This window comes from Podarcis erhardii (genome assembly GCF_964252035.2).
Source record: "Podarcis erhardii genome assembly, chromosome: 7".
Lineage (NCBI taxonomy): Eukaryota > Metazoa > Chordata > Lepidosauria > Squamata > Lacertidae > Podarcis > Podarcis erhardii.
Genome location: NC_138511.1, coordinates 32,942,814 through 32,960,401, shown reverse-complemented (window position 1 = coordinate 32,960,401; position 17,588 = coordinate 32,942,814). Strand labels below are relative to the sequence as shown.

General features: G+C 41.5%; 3 protein-coding genes across 4 annotated transcripts in view; 2 read left to right on the top strand and 1 right to left on the bottom strand.

Moving 5' to 3' along the window:
* Positions 1-17,588, bottom strand: part of LOC309346491 (protein C19orf12 homolog) — a 315,967-nt gene that overhangs the window by 128,308 nt on the left and 170,071 nt on the right. The gene's annotated exons all lie outside the window — the stretch shown is intronic.
* The window catches only part of PLEKHF1 (pleckstrin homology and FYVE domain containing 1), a 296,105-nt gene that overhangs the window by 151,379 nt on the left and 127,138 nt on the right, over positions 1-17,588 (top strand). The window lies entirely within an intron of this gene.
* The window catches only part of URI1 (URI1 prefoldin like chaperone), a 46,040-nt gene continuing 30,762 nt past the window's right edge, over positions 2,311-17,588 (top strand). Inside the window, exon 1 of one of the 2 annotated variants that reach the window (XM_081870255.1) lies at positions 2,311-2,525. In XM_081870255.1, the coding sequence (XP_081726381.1) occupies positions 2,454-2,525 (72 nt within the window). In that variant the 5' untranslated portion in view covers positions 2,311-2,453. The remainder of the gene's footprint in view (positions 2,526-17,588) is intronic. The other variant, XM_081870256.1, reaches the window with a different exon arrangement.

Below are 17,588 nucleotides of genomic sequence, written 5' to 3'. Positions count from 1 at the left end.
TTTATACAGGCAACCCCATTTATGTGCATTCCATAGGTGCGTGAATGACAGCACACAAACGCATCATGCCAAACCCAAAGTAACCCAAAAACTTCACAAAAAATTGCGGAATGGGGTGTTTGCAGGCTTTCTCAATGGTGTTTCAATTATATGTGATTACACTTAAATGTGCAGTGCCTTGGAACGCAATTCCTCACGTCAATGGTCAGGTGGTTGCCTGCCTGTAATGCAAACTGCCCTGTGACCTCAGAAGGAGGGCACTATATAAATTTAATAAATAAAAGGCAGTGACCCTAATCCTACCTACTCATAAATAAATCCCATTGATCTCAAGGGGACTTACTCCCAGCAGGTCAGTGGGATGAGGCCTGAATTCAACCTCTTTCTCAAGAAGTATCACTCAGATCACCTCTTGGGTAGCCCCAGGTAGGGCTTGCACTGCAACATACGGTACATAGAAAGCTCCAACTAAGTCCTATTGTGAGCAAGCACTTCTTACTGCCGCTTACCTCTTGAGTAGCTGCAGTAAAAACTGCATGTACATGAGAGCAGCCTCAGAAGCAGTAGGCCCTATCCATGCCTATTCAGATTTCTGACATTGGAAAGAACAGGTCTCTGGAAATAAAGAGACGACATATGTACTTTTGTAAGCCAAGAAAACCCTCAATTAAAACAATTTTTTAAAGATTGTATGTTTAAATTAGATCGAAAGAATGGATTTCTGGACCAAAGCTCACAATTTGAAAAAGAACTCTTACAAAATAAGGATAAACTTTTGTCTAAAATGTAAAATTTTCTACTAGAATGGGAAGCAAAAGACACACTTGTTAAAGCCTCAATGACACACTGGGCAATAGATATAGGACATAATATAGATCTCAACCTCTAGGAGAAACTCTGGAAAAGTGACCTGAAATTTATAGCATGTTATTCATTGAAAGAGAATTACCTGAAAATGATTAATAGATGGTACTTAACTCCGAATAGGTTGGCTAAGATTTAAAAAAACAGAATCAGATATGTGTTGGAAGTATAAAGAAGCAGAGGGAACTTTTTTTTACATGTGATGTACATGTAAAAAGGTAAAAGTGTATTGGGAAATGATTTATAATGAATTGAAAAAAATGTTTAAAACTACTTTCTGAAAAAAAAACTAGAGTCCTTTTTGTTGGATATAACTAATTCTTAGGTGTCAGAAAAGGTTGTTTATGTATGCAACAACTGTGGCCCATGTGTTGTTAGCCCCCAAAATGGAAAGTGAGCAAGGTCCTTCCAACTTAAAATGACTAAATATGAAAAATTGCAGACTTTATAAAGTAAGAAATCAAGAAGAACATGCATTTAAAGAAGACTGGAAAACATTTATTGAATATATGGAAAATAACTGCATACAGCTGAAAACGCTGGCAGTGTTAAGATAACTCCAACAGAGTAAATAAGTTTTGATGGATGTAAAAGTGGAAAACTTTGATTTGAATGGTTATAGTAAAATATGCATATGTAAAATGAACCATGGAAAGAGAGGAAGGGAAGTCACTGGATATTTTAAAAAGCTTGTAAGATGCTTCTTTGGAAATATAAAATATAAAATTTGATAAATATATATGAGAGAGATATTGTACATATATATGATAGAGAAGATGTCAGTCCTATTGAAGCCAAAGGCACTTATTCCCCTCAGGTAAGCGGGTTTAGGACAGCTGCCTTCAGGTAAGGCAGCTGGGCCTGATCCTGCGGCGCGTCCGAGACAAGCTGTGAGGGAAACTGGCGGCGGCGGCGGCGGCAGCTCCTCCTCCCGCCGCTTCCTCCTCCCCTTTCCTCGCCTCCTCCCGGCGGCGGCGGCTACCCAGAGAGCTGCACAGCCACGGCCAGGGAGGCGCGAGGAACGGGCCTCAACCGCCGCTTCCTCCTCCTCTTCCTCCTCCTGCGGGCCCGAGTCCACCAGAGGCTGGGGCGACGCTCCATCCCCGGCGGCGCGGCGACAGCACCCGCTACTCCGACTTACCCCTGGGCCCCGGCTGAGGAAGCGGCGCCGGCGCGGCCCAGCATGCGAGTGTGAGATGTTTCGCCCGTCGTCGTCGTCGGCAGCAGCGGCTCCTGACTGGGCCCAGGCGGCTTCGGCGGGCCCCGCGCGGCGGATGCGACTCCGGAGCCGGCGCTTCGCCCTCCACAAACATTTCTATAGGACTCATTCGCCTTGCTGAGGAGAATATATATCTATATATTCTCAATATATATATATTGAGGAGAGAGAAACACATACGCAGGACCAAAAACAAAACCCCCTCCCCTCATAAGAGAGAGAGAGAGAGAGAGAGAGAAGTAAGAGGCAGGCAGAGGCCTAAAGCCTCCCGAGCGGCCGTTAGTTTTCGCCCCTCATCAAGGCTCCCCGCCCCCCCACTCACGCCACGCGCAGGCACCGACACTCACACCCCCGGGGCCCCGTTAGGTCCATGGAGGCGGCCGGCCGAGCCCCGCCGCTCAGCGCCGCCCAGCTGGGCCGCCTGCGGGACGAGCATGGAAAGGTAAACGGGGGGCGGGGAAGGTGGGCCTGGGAGGGGAGGGGGCGAGGAACGGAAGGCGCCCTCCTGGTGGGCAGCCGCGTGACTGTGAGGAGGGCAAGGGGGTGTTAGGGCGCCAGGCCCGGCGCCTCAGGCCTGGTCGGGGGCGCCTCGTGAGGTATGGGTGGGGGTAGGTTGCGGGGTATTGCTGCTGGTATTGGGGAGGGGGCTGCGGCCCGCGAGGGTCGGCTGGTAGGGGAGCGGAAGGGGACCCCGTCAGGGGGTGTGTCAGGCACGCTGCCTGTGTCATGGCAGCGCCATGTGGAGGGTTTGTTTTGCAGAGGGTTTCCTTTCCACTTCCCCATGTAGGTGTGTATGATGGACTTTCCTGTGTGTGTGTGTGTGTGTGTGAGAGAGAGAGAGAGAGCGCTTTAAACTGCAATTATTGGTAATCCCCCCCCCAAAAAAAAACCCAGTAGTGTGAGTTGACAGTGCAATTTTAACCTTTCCTACTTGGAAATAAGTTCATCTGGATGGTACCCAGTGTTGGTTCTACTCGGCTTAGACCCCTTGAAAGTAACGTGGTGGTTATTGCTATTCTTACAACACTGTTTTAATGTATATTTACTTATATATTTTACTACAGTTATATCCTTCTTCTTTCTTGAAAGTGGCATACATAATTCTACCCACTCATTTAATCCCAACAACAACAACCGCCCTGTCAAGTAGGTTAGGCTGAAAGGCAGTGCCTGGCCCCTTATTATTATTATTATTATTATGGATGGCTTCCAACAGAATATTAAAATACAGTAATCCATCAAACATTAAAAGCTTCCCTAAACAGGGTAGCCCCAGGTAGGGCTTGCTCCAAGGGAGCTTCATGGCTGAGTTGGGGATTTGAGCTCTGGTCTCTCATTGGCCCTAGTTGGACACTGCGTTATCTCTTGTCTCCCCAAGTCGGAATTCAGGGTGACTTCCAACGTTTAAAAACAACATTATAAAATACAGTACAAAGTGATAAGCAAGCTCGCTTAAAAAAAACTAGTAAAAAAAAATAGATAAAATACACCACAAGACATTTAAAACCAGTAATTAAAGTACAGTTTGCCTTGATCAGCAATCCAGTGATCAGCATCTTAGTTTTTGAAGGCCTGTCTGAACAAGGTCTTAGCCTGCTGCCAAGAAGGATTGCAAAGAAGGAGCCAATCTAACATCTTTTGGGAGGGAATCTGGGAGGAGCCTCAGAAAATACTGTCTCATGACATCACCAAAAGTTATGTCATATCCATTACAGTGGTACCTTGGGTTACATACGCTTCAGGTTACATGCGCTTCAGGTTACAGACTGCTAACCCAGAAATAGTGCTTCAGGTTAAGAACTTTGCTTCAAGATGAGAACAGAAATCGTGCTCCGGCAGCGCGGCGGCAGCGGGAGCCCCCATTAGCTAAAGTGGTGTTTCAGGTTAAGAACAGACCTCCGGAACGAATTAAGTACTTAACCCGGGGTACCACTGTACTTCCAATGGGTCTATTCTGAGTAGAACTCACATTGGATACAAATCACGGTGCTTCAGGTGGGGCTTATGTCCAGGCAACTGTGCATGGAGTTGTAGGCAAAAATGCAAACCTTACCTGGGAGTAAGTTCCGTTGAACTTCAGAGGACTGGCTTCTTAATAGGCCAGAGTTGTAGATAAACCCACAAAAGTTTTTGGCCTGCGATAAAAACTTTTTTAAAACAAGCCTGCAGAGGAATAGTAGTGTTTGGTTTCTGTGCTGGGTGCAATCACTTGCTCACTTGGCCTGCATTCAGTTCTTGACTGCAACTACTAGAGCTGAAATAGTGCTACATACTAAAAAGAAAAAAGACATCGAAGCATACTATTTAGCCTCTTGAAAGTTGCAATGACACATTTATTTGGAAGTGAGTCCACAGAAATTGGTAAAACTTACTTCCAAGTATGTGGTTTGTTTATGAGAGTTGAGCATGTTCAGTAGCTACAGAACTTTTGAGTGTCAGTTTGGAAAGAGAAACACAAAGGGGGCCACAGAATGGGTTAGGGCAGTGGTTTGAAACCAGTTTGCTGTGGCACCCTGGGGCAACACTGGCTTCTGTTCTTCTTTCCTTCCCTCCCTCCTCTGATGCCCTCTCGCATCTCTGCCTCCCAAAGGCTTGCACAGCTATTTGTTGCAGCAGCCCTGGCTACAAGCTCTGCGGGTGAATGGTGCTTCTGGAGCTGGCCAGGGGGTGCTTCCCAGGTCTCTGTGGGGCAGTGTGAGAAGGCACCTCTCTTTGGGGCAGGGAGGGCAGCTCAGAGACCAGGGGCGGCAGCTGCGGCTGCCCAGAGGAATCCCAAGGAGAGGGGAGAGGAGAGGTGACTGAGGGAACACTCTACAAGGGAGGGTGTTTGAGAAAGGGTGAGGGGCTGCCAGCTCTGCATGCAAGGGGTGACATAACTAGGGTCCTGAGCCCTACAGGGGTGTTGCAGAAAGAATGTCAAGGGACTGAGCCAGGGACTCAGAAAGGTTGAAAACCTCTGCCTTAGGGTATTCTGTAGGAGTGATATGGCTGACTGACTGGAACCCTGAACAGGAGTGTTCCTGTTTGAAAGTGAGGACACAGCAATATATTGTTGCCTATCCCACATGTTACTCTAGGAGTAAAACAGAGCTGGATGATGAGGATAAACTGACCAATGGTTGTCTTCAGGCTGGACAGAGTGGAAGTCCTTTGCTTATTCTGGCTATCAGGAAATTGCATACAACCTGCTGTGAGGGTATGATAGGACTACCACATGGGGAACAAGGCAGAAAAAGCACACCACTTTACTTTGGAAGACATTACCATGGTTCATATATTCAGTGGGAGAAGTTGCTGTGGTACAGTGTGGCGGTGAATTGGTGCAAGCAGCTTCACTCCATTGCACAACCTTGACTGTGCACTGAACCATCCACATGATCATCAGTCATGTGCAGGCTTGGTTCATATCATCTTTTCACCTCTTTCATATGGGATAAGCAACATCAACTGGGCCTCTGCATGACTGGCCATTTCTGCAGAAAGTGTGGTTTACCCTGGAAACTAATTGTGTTTTATAGGAATAGGACTTGGCTCGCCCATCATAGGATGGTTGTTTTTTTGTTTGTACTTTCTACATGTGCTTGCACAAACACTGAAAAGTAACTTAAGTGGAGCAGAGGAGCTCCCTATATATTACAGATCTTTGAATCCCTTTGCATGTTGTACAGGACTACTGTATAGACAAACACCAGATCAGCTAGTGTGGGAGAATGCAGCAGAAATAATAGAAAAGCAGCATTTGCAGATTGATTAGTGTCTCCTGTTGAAGTGGTATTACATTCTATTTTCCTGCCCACAACCCCTAGTGAGGTGAGCAGAATACATTAGTTATCCATCTCTATGAGATGCTTATAAGACACTTTGGATGGGGTGAAAATGTGACTTTTTTGGTTTTGGTTTTGTATTGCACTGATAACTTTGGGAAAATTTTACATTTTATTTGTCTTGCAAGAGGATAGATTCTTGTTCCCAGCATTGTACAAGTAATGGTGAAGAGAGCCCCTATGTTTAATCATAGAGATCTGATATAGTTGGGGTTATTTTGTTCTGTTACAGTTTAAAATGTTAGCATTAACAATATTAAACAATAGTAAGCTATAGTTGTGGTGGCATCATAATGCTCAAAATGGCTACAAGTTATTACATGAAATAGGTGTTAATTAGACAAGAGTAGCAAGAATCCCAGAGAGCTGAGAAGAGGGTTTAACATGGTTTCCACTGGCATATCCATTGACAATCCAGCACCTGACTCCAGGGGTCACTTTTCCATCTGCTCTGTGTGAGAAGCCCACTCCCAAGTGATACGTAATGCCCTCACTTCTTGGCGAGGTGCATTTGCCCTTGGCTTGCTACAGGCAGTGGCAGGAATGCCAAAGAGCTTGGGGAAGTCTTTAACCTTCTGTTCTTTCTATGTCGCTTTTAGCTGTCCCACCATCAAGATGGGTTAATAGCTATGTATTGAGTTGTATAATCTTTTATAAGCTGCTTTGGGGATTAATTTATATTGAAAGGCAAGGTATAAATCTTTTAAAATAGATAAAGGGGGAAAACAAAAGAATTCACCAGCTTTTTCACTTTTTTCTAATAAAAAAAAAATCTAGCACCTAAAAAAGAAATCTGTCCTATGTTTATGGGAAGGTTCATTTATTTATCATGACCCCTTGACATTCAGTTATAGGCATAAATGGTCTAACTTCTCACTGGAGTTCTATCCAAACTAAAAATCACTAATATGCTATTTTTGTGCTTTATTTCTTTTAAATCAAATCACTTCAGAATCACGTAAGGAAAGGTTCCCCATATGCTTACTGCTGTACCATCTGGGCTGTTTTCAGGTCATTACAATCTGTTGTGTAAATAAGTTCCATAATATGTAGCAAACATGCTCAGTTTTCTCCAAAATGTTGAGTCCGTATATAGTAGAGGCACAGAGTCAAATTAAATTTGATCCAAAACTCAAGAGTGAACCTACCCCATCCTACCCCCACGCCTGGAAGTGATGCCTCTTAATCATTTCATGACTTGAAGAAAGTATGAATGGATTTCAGTAAAAAGCAGAATGCCTGAGGTGCTGTCAGTAGAACTGGATATCACATGGCTCTTCTTCACACATACAAACTACTAACTTAGGTTGCTGCAATAATTAAGTGATTAACACGCATGTGAGATACCATTATTTGAAAAGAAACTAGAGGGAGCAAAAATAAGAGTAGGTTATTGGTTCAGAAGAAGCGTTCCACTAAAATTAACTGCTGTGGTGTTAACTCAAATGAACTATGGTCTTGGGGATACTTTTGTAACTTGTTAAGGGTAGTAGTCAGCCTGCATATGGAAGGATGGCTGCTTTAAGGCATCTACCCAATGTAGCAGATTGCAGACTGGACAGCAGTTTTATGCATATACAGTGTGAATTCCCCCCCCCCCCCCGGCAGCTTTCCCAGCCAGGTGCCCTCCAGATGTTTTGGACTACAGCTTCCACCAGCACAGCCATTGAAGAAGCTGGTATATTATTTGTCCCTTCTAACAGAATGGGACTGATTCCAGTCTTAAGATGGGTTGCAATGTCTCACTGTTGAGCTTTTGGTGTTCAGCAGCTTCAAATGTTTATTAAAAGGACTGCTTACCTATTGGAAAAATCTGGTGATAATTTGTAGAGAGGATAGTTAGGTACAGCTGTTCTATTTAATTTTCACTGTTCAGCTCAGAGACAGAAATACATTATCAAGAACATCTAGTAATGACATTTACCTGAGAGTACTTGTACTTTTAAAAAGTTTCTTGTTTTTGCAGAGAGAAACTTGGGAGAATAGTTTGCATATGAAAAATATAAGGTCAAGGACATGGATCTGTGAATCTTCATGTTTGTTAAACTACTGGTAACTTACACATACTGCATTTTCCCCAAGATTGTCCATTGAGGGGCTAGAGGAAAAGGCTGTTTTATAGGTCAGAAAGCTTTTCTTTGTCATCAATATGTGTAGCTTTACATTTTTCAGTGCTGTTTTTAAAAGGGATTTTTAAAGGGATTTTTAAAAAATAAAATAGGAGAATTTCACAAAATATATTAGTTCTCTTCAGGATTTTGAATCTTTCACAGTCCAGTACTTAAGTCTATTTACTGAAGTAAGAGCTGCAGACTCACTTCATATATAAAATAAACCAGTTTGCTGTTGCCCTTGAGACTGGTTTGGAAGCTGCAGTCTGGTTGCTGTTGTGCATTGGGGAACTGATAACATATAACACCTGTGTTGAGAGAGCTGCCAGTACATTGTTAGAATATAAACCCCTAAACAACCTGGAGCCTATGTACGTAAAAGGCTGCCTTAGTCTCTATGCACTTCCCTGATCTTTGTGATATGCTACCAAGGAACATCTGGAGGTGCCTGGCATGTCAGACCATCAACAAGAGTGCATGAATTTAGTATGGTAGCGCTAGGGTTAGAGAACTCTACCCAGTGCAATCAAATCTGGCACCAGCTGTAATTTGTTTTAGGCATGAACTTCAGACTTCATTATTTCAGCAAGTCGCCTTATGAAAATGATTTACTGTTTTTATGCCCTTGTTGTCGGGTGACCCAATCTGTACTTCTTTCTGTTTCTTTAATGTATTTTGATTCAGTTTTATTTGTTTTGTTTCTGTAGACAGTGTAGATATATTTTATCCGTTTGCTATTTGGAAATGAATGAATAATAACAACAGTTACAAAAACAAGCTGTGGTAAGCCTTGAACTCACTCAATCAACCCCCCTCTTGTGCATGTCAGGGTAATAGACTGAACGTTTTCACTTTCCATTTTGAATAAACTGCACCTTCTATTTACATCCAGATGAGATAAATTGTGGTGTATCCTAATTGTTTTCACAGATAAGGATCCAATTGTACTTTTAGATACTAGTTTGTAAGCTAACCATGGGCCCAGTTTAGCATTATGTTCAAACTGCAGTTCAGCATTTTGTGTGTTAGCTGGCCTGGACTCACCTGCTCCCTCTCTGGCAGGCTGTGAGGAAGAAATCAGAAGCATTTGCTTTTAAACTAATGAGAGTCTCCATTATGTTTGAACTCATGGAACTTTGGTTAGTATAAACTATGATTGGTGAACAAACCAAGATTATAAATAGTTCTTAAACCCTTTCATTTCAGCTGACTATAGGAAAACTGGTTAGTTTAAAAGCTTATCCTTCCAGCTGCACTTGGAGGACAGAATGCATAAATCCAAGACTTGTATTGGTTCAAATGCAAAATGTTGTAGTTTAGTGTTATGTTCAAAAATTATCTTAGCTTAACTCACAGTTTTCAGAGTTCGGACATGATGGAAAACTGCTGTTTATTCAAAAAAGTGCACAGTAGTCTCCCCTTCTTCAGGACATATGGCAGAGGTAGCAATGCGGCATCCACCAGATGTCGTTGAAGTATAATGTACATCAGGCCCAGGCAGCATGGTCAGGACTGTTGCAAGTTGTAATCCAACAATAGTCGGAGGGTACCACATTAGCTACCCCAGCATATGAGAAGGAAAGCATCAGATTTAAAGCAGCATTGCAAACCGCCAGCCTGTGGGCCTAATAAACTATTTGACTGTGGGCCTAATAAACTCGTTTCCTGCTTGGCAGGGGGTTGGACTCGATGGCCCTTGTGGTCTCTTCCAACTCTATGATTCTATGATTCTATGACTTGGCACAGTTCCCAATTCAACCTATGAGACTGTCCCTCACAAGCCATGATCATCTGCCATCATATGCAATTGGGTGTCGGGCAGGTAAGGATGTCCTGTAGAGAACCAACTGGAAGCAATCCAGTGCCTCTGTATTGGTAAACCAGCACAAGATTATTCTAATAAACACATTTCCAACAAAACATCTGTTTGAGTGGTAGGTGGGCTTTTATGTGTGTGTATGAGAGTGTGATGGAACATACATACCAGGTCTGGAGATACATAGATAAGCAGTATTGTATGTTAGTCAAAATAATGATTAGCATGGAGTTGAGCTGTATATCTCAGTTTATCACCAACTAAAATGAGGCATCCTGCTCAGTATAAGTGTGATAGATTATAGTTTTCTATCTTGGTAGACAAGGGCTCTAAACATTTGAGTCCCTTTGAAATGTATATATTAAACAGCACTAGACTAGAACAACCATTAAAGTCAAAAGCCCTTATGTGAACATGGACAGTTCCATGCACATGACTGGGTTGCAACCTGGGTTGCATAGCCATTACCAGGGTCAAATATTTGACCCACCTGAGAACAACTTATCTATATGTGGCTGTTTCTGGCATGCTGTATATACTATTTCAACTTATTATCATCATGTTGCATATAGTAGCTGGAGTTTATCATTTTGTACTATTTTGGGGGCCAGAATGTCAAATCTTAGCTCTTTAACATGCTTTGCTTTAGGTCCAGTTTTCCCTGCAGTAATTACATCTAGGCAATACCGCTTTATACAGCTGGCAGGGGCTTGCAGGCTGAATATTCTTGAGTACACAAATGATTCATTACATGAAGAAGTGTGCTAAATTAGCCTTGTTTTCTATGATAGATGGGTGTCATGTAAGCCCCCTCTGGCTGTATGAGGTGATATAGCCCAGATACAAATCCAGCACTTCAGCAAGAACCAAGGCTTGGTGTCAGGTGTTAAAAATGTTTATACTGAAGATATATCAATTCTCAGTACTCCTAATGGAAAATAATTGGTATTTCAGTGTATTTTATACTTTGTGTTAACACCACATTTACTTCCTTCACCTGTACAAGAGGTATCCTGTAGTTGGACTCCAACATTCACATGCACATGAAATTTAAGGAATTGTAATCACATTCTTGAGTGCTACCACTGCCTTCATTTTTCTGTTAATAAATGGAAGCATGATTTAAATAAGATGCTTAATGTGGAGTGTAATTCAAGGTTAAACAGCCTCAAGTTGTGCTATTTACTCATAATTAGGTAACTTTTCTAATGGTACATAATACTTCTAAACTACTTGTTCCCATTTTATAGATGAGGAAGTTTATGCTGAATGCTTGTGCTTTGCTGCAGGCCTTAGGAAAAGTTGTTGTCAGAGTTACAGTTAGATCAAGCTTTCCAGAAAGCCATTAAAGTTGCAATTCTATTAGCTCTTTCTAGGGAAATAGGTTCCATTACACGTACTGGGGCTTACTTTTGAGCAAATATGCTTAGTTTGACCTGCATATCTTAGTTTCTCCGAAATTTTGTTTGCAGACTGATATCCCTGTGTATAAATGCTGTAATAATGTCGGTTCAGTTTCATGTTTTGAACTCTTTATTTTAAACTCAAAACATTGATTTACAGCTTTTCTAGTTGCTCCAAGCAGCATACTAACATTTCAAAAATAAAATACAGATTGAGCAAACAAAGCAAACTGAACATTCAGAAATAAGTTAGGGGGTTGAATATATGATACACATCTTCTCACCAAAACCAGGGTTGAAATTCACCATGAATGTACAGTATTTATCATTTCAGAATTTATACAGAAATAGCCCTCTTTCTAGGATAGTGTCGCCTGCAATGTGGTAAACAAATTCCAAATTTTAACTGCATACCTTCTTCTTCTTTGGCAATCACTCATAGCCAAGTAAGATTGTCTTCCAGGAATGTGGTCTTAACAGTGAGTCCATAAGTGACTGTGGAGGCCAATTCTGAATCCACACATCCTTCCACAGTGGGGTCATAGGCTTTCGGAAAATCATGGTGAGGGTTTGCCAAACATGCCTTCCTCTTAGTACGTTTTCCCCTTTCATCCTGATTTTGAGCTTCTTCAAAGTCCATTACACTTTTGGTAGAGGCTGTTCTCCAACTGGAGCGCTCGCAGGCCTGTGTTTATACTAATTTTTTTAAGATTTGCCTTGAGACAGTCTTTAAACCTCTTTTGTTGACCACCAGCATTACGCTTTCCATTTTTAAGTTCAGAATAGAGTGGTTGCATTGGAAGACGATTATCAGGCATCCAAACAACATGACCAGTCCAACAAAGTTTGTTGAAGAATCATTGCTTTGACACTGGTGATCTTTGCTTCTTCCAGTAAGTACACTGGCATTAGTTTGCCTGTCTTCCCAAGTGATATGTAATTTTTTTCCGGACGCACTGTTGATGGAATTTTTCGAGGAATTGGAGATGGCATTTTAAAGTGGTCCATGTTTCACAAGCATACAGTAAGGTTGGTAGTACAATAGCTTTGTAAACAAGCATTTTGGTTTCCCTGTGAATGTCCTGATCCTCAAAGACAGAGCTCAGGCGATGCTGGATTTCGGCATCAGTGTTGGTCCTTGTGGGAAGGTAGGAGAAGTGATCAACACTTTCCAGTGTTACACCATTGAGTTGGATTTGTGGTGCTGCAGAGAGGTTGCTTTGTGCTTGTTGGTGCAGCACACTTTGGTTTTTTGGATGTTGAGTGATAGGCCAAGCTTTTCATAAGCTGTGAATAAATTTAGGATGGTTTGGAGGTCATCCTCTGAGTGTGCACCCCTAAAATCTATTGATGTTTTGCCTATCCTTTTTTTGTTTTAGCCAATGTTAAAAACGTCCCATGGTTTTTTAAAGCAGCAGCTGATCCAGGGAAGCAGATCAAAGTGCTTTTCTCCTGACACATGGCTTTGTTTGGGACATTCTACTATCCTAAGATAACATTGCCAATGTATGTTTAAGAAAGTTTCTATGAAGGTTGATTATGACTTCTAATTAAGGAATAACTTTTATTCATTCAAGAAAAGTCCAGCACAGGGAATATAGTTCTTTTTAAAATGAGACATAGGCATGTGAGTCAGTATTAGAAACTGAGATATGAAAGCTAGGAGCTAAATGACACCTTAAACCTAGGTTATGGGCGCAACAGCAGAATGTCTAGGTGCACTTCTTTAAAACAAGAATACAAACCTGAAAATGAATGAACTTCAGCTAAAATATTATGTTCATTTTCACATGGAAGAGTCCTTTTCCTGCCTACCCCCCTAATATTCTTACGAGGGTCTTCAGAGAGTAGCTGAAAGTGGGGAGGCAGAAAAAGGTCCTTCTTTCCTTCCACTCTGCAGTTTTAAACTGAAATCTTAGGTGCAGTACTGCACCCAGAGCTCAGAAACTGCTTGTGGTAATGGAATTCCCAGTCACAAAATGCACCTAGAACAATGGGAGTTTCAAACACTGGTGTGAGTTCCCCTTGTGTAGAAATGATAAAATAAAAAATTGATTTCATTGTTGAAGTAGAAATCGAATAGCCTTTCAGTCTTGTATTAACTGCATCAAATTCTATGTTCTCTTGGGTTAATTTAAAAATTAAAGTTGAGATTCTGCCTACAGTTACTTGGGAGTATATCCCATTGAATTCAGTGAATAGAACTTGATAAATTCCAACTCTAACTTCTAAAGTTGCAAGTTATAAAAGGATGTGTGGTTTATTCCACCCCACCCACCTTGCTTTCGTTATGTGGAAAGTTTGAATTTGAAGAACTGAAACTGCATTAAAGCATGGGCAGTTGGATGATAAATTGTGGTTGTTACACAGATTAGGGCAATTGCTTACATATATTGGTGGTGATTCACATGATGGTGCCCCCTTGTGGCCCCTAAACAGCATTAATATAGATAAAAAGAGAGTGATATGTTTAAAACTCTGGATGCAGTTGCTGTATAGACAAGAATATTGTTCTGAATCAACACCTGAAGGAACAATTATATTTCATTATATTATTTGTTGGCCCAGAGCAGAAATGCTTATCTGGCTTTGTTTCATTTGCACATTCAAATGCATATCAACATGTACAGTATTCTGTTTTAATAGTATGGCTGGTGGTCAGGGCTTATGGGAGTTGTAGTCCAAAAAAACATCTGGACGGCACCACAGTGGCTACCTCTGGTTTAGTGCTGGATAATGCTAGGTTTGCTGTGTGTATAGTTAATACCGTATTTACTTGAATTTACACACACCTTTTTTGGCCAAATTACATCACAGAAATTAGGGTGCACATTAGATTTGATGGCGCATTTACATTTGTCAGCACATACTTTTTTGGTTTCAAGGTTTTGAAAATTTAGGTGTGCATTAGATTTGATGATGCATCAGATATGCGTAAATACGGTAATCTACATTTTATTTAAAGATGTCAGTATTCAAATATAGCACTATAATCTCATGTTTGCAAGCACATACAATGGTACCTTGGTTCTCAAACTTAATCTGTTCTGGAAATCCATTCCAAAACCAAAGCGTTCCAAAACCAAGGCACACTTTCCCATAGAAAGTAATGCCAAATGGATTAATACGTTCCAGACTTTTAAAAACAACCCCTAAAACAGCAATTTAACATGAATTTTACTATCTAACAAGACCACTGATCCATAAAATGAAAGCAATAGTCAATGTTCTGTACTATAAAATAAATAACAGTATTGTAGATGATAAAAATTAAAATTATTTTTTTCTTACCTGCATTGATGATAGTCATAAAAAAACAAGCCACAGTCACAAAAATGAAAAAGCCACACAAACAAAAACGCAAAAACAAAAGCACCAAATATCACCTCAGAACACTGTAATCAGAAACGGAAGGCTTAAATTACAATGGTGGGGACTCAAATGGGCTGCGCAACAGTAAAAATGGAAGCTCAGGAGCACGTTCGACTTCCGGGGCAAAGTTCGAAATCCGGAACACCTACTTCTGGGTTTGCAGCATTCAGGTTCCAAGTTATTCGGGAACTAAGCTGTTCAAAAACGGACGTACCACTGTATATCATTTATACCAAGAGGAGACATAAGTCAGGTTCTGTTGCAAACACAATGCTTGAGCATTAACTTCTATTTCTGAATAGCTACTTGATCTTGTACCATTAGGTAAAACTATGGTTTGAAAACCAAGGTTTACATTACATCATTCTCAAGCAGGCTGTCCTACAAGCAAAGGATATGACACTGGGCACCAAACTGAACTTTTACCCGCAAAACAAGCTGTTAAACTAGTTGAGATTTATTTGGGACTCAATCACAAATTTCATTGGAAGTTATGGTTAGGTATTTTATGATCATGCACACCATGATAATTGGAGGTCACTAATTGTCTCAGGAGTTCTAAATGCTTTTCTATACCCACCCCACCAAATAACCCTGGCTATGTGTATAACACTATTTCAGTTTATGTGTGCCACAGACCAGGGTGGACTCTTGGGTACTGACTCCTGGATTCATGTTCCTCCTTTAAGGCATTTGTGCTTGAATCTTCAGGAAAAGGTAGAATTAAAAAATCAAATAAATCACTTCATACATTTCAGCAAATGTGGCTTCATGAGCCATTTTACAGGAGGGAGGAACCCTGCCAGTCAGAATATACCGTATTTTTTGCTCTATAAGACTCACTTTTTCCCTTCTAAAAAGTAAGGGGAAATGTGTGTGTGTCTTATGGAGCGAATGCAGGCTGCGCAGCTATCCCAGAAGCCAGAACAGCAAGAGGGATTGCTGCTTTCACTGCGCAGCAATCCCTCTTGCTGTTCTGGCTTCTGAGATTCAGAATATATTTTTTCTTGTTTTCCTCCTCCCAAAACTAGGTGCGTCTTGTGGTCTGGTGTGTCTTATAGAGCGAAAAATACCATAATTTATTATTGTGTCCATGCTACCATGATAACTGATGGGTTGAGTAGAAATGTAGCTACCATTTTCTTCGATGGTATCTGCTCCCTGCTTTTTGCTATGTACTTTACCTATTGCTTTTTAATTTGCTCTTTATGTACATACTTGAGAGTGATAGTAGTGATAGTGTTAAGGCACTAAATATGCTCAAAGCTGCAATCCTATGAATACTTATCTAGGAGTATCTAGGAGTAGGCCCTATTTAATTCAGTGGGATATGCATCACAGAAAATGTGTATGTAATTGGACTGTACTGTGTATAGATGACGAGCTTGAAACAGCCTTTTTTTTGCACTGAGAGGCATATATTACAAGTGGGACCTGCGACAAAATATTGCAATGCAGAGTGCTGCTGTTCAGGATGCCACCCAATTATGCTCTTTTCCTGAATACTCCATTCTTTTTCCCCATCCCCCAGCCAGTGTTCCATTGCCACTAAGCAGGCTTAGTCTTACTGTTTTGAGCATATTATCTCCCATTAGAGGAGTGGCCCTCTAGGTACTTGCATGAAGCAGAGTGAAGCAATTTGTGTCAGGCTGCCGATCCACTCTCTGCCCCACACCCACTGATGCACTGTTTCCGTCACAGCACTGCTAACACTGTGTCCTTGCTGCTGTCACTGTGTCATGGCGGCAGCATGGGGTACAGTCACTGGCAAAGGTGGAGTTAAGGTGGCAGGGCTGGCAATAGTGAGGGGACAGTGATGAGGGCAGGGTGGAGGCCCAGATTTATGGCAGAGCTGCAGTTATGTGTGTGGGAGGGAATTGGAGCAGCAAAGTGTCCCATGCTACCTCTACCCACCAGCGTCATCCATGATGATCAATGGTTAGCATCCTCCAGAAGGCCACTGGTTCCCCAATCCTGCACCAGATTTCCTTCCCCTTCCCTTTAATGATTTTTTTTTTTTTTGGTACTTTTACCAACCTTGGGGTTTGGATGGCTCTGCTTTAGCTATGTAAGGTTCAATGCTTGGTGAATGAACTCACTATTAGAGGATAATCTTGCTTTAGCCTCTGTCTGACATTTGTGTTTTCTACCAGGAAGTTGGATCTGCAGAGTTTCAACATAGTTGCTGAATAATGTGCCTTCAAGCTGCTTTACCAGTGTTCCCCCCCTCACATCTGTTCAAGTGATACTGAATTAGTTTATTGAGTGTGGCCATTTGGGAAAGGCTATAAATCATGTGCTTTGCATGCAAAAGACCCATGGTTCAATCCTGGTACCTGGGAAGGAGTCCTGTCTGGAGAGCCACCACCAATCTGTCACTGACCTAGATGAACCATTCTTCTGTCTTGGTAGATAGACAACCTCCTATGATGGGGCTGGAGCATATTTTTCTTCCGACTGCTCTTCCATATCCCTTTATGGGAAATATCAAAAGGAATAATATGAATTTTAAAATAGATTGGTGTTATTGATTTTTGTCTTAAGGGGCTAAGGGTTGATGAAAACAGCATATGTCCATGTGCTTTTCTACTGATGGCCCATTTTTTCTTCCAAGGAAAAAAAAAATACTAAAAAAAGCAAAAAAAAGCATATGCTTCCAATTTACATATTTACTAATTAAAAAAAGCTTCCTGGAAACATTAAGCAGACTATCTTGAGTAACCTTTAACATTGTAGCTAATGGATATCGCCTGGAAATTTTCATAGAAGGTCTTCTAAATAATGTAAATGATTATGAATATGTAACTAGTTAATATGCAGCTACGAAAGGATTATCATGTAGAGGTTAATGAACACGCTGCACTTCACGGTTTGCAGGGCTTTTGCTTTTGTGCCTTTAGCTCACTTCATGCTTGGAAAGTCAAGCATTGGGAATGGAAAGCTTCCTGTTTCCCTTTCTGGAAATGGGGCACTGAGCTG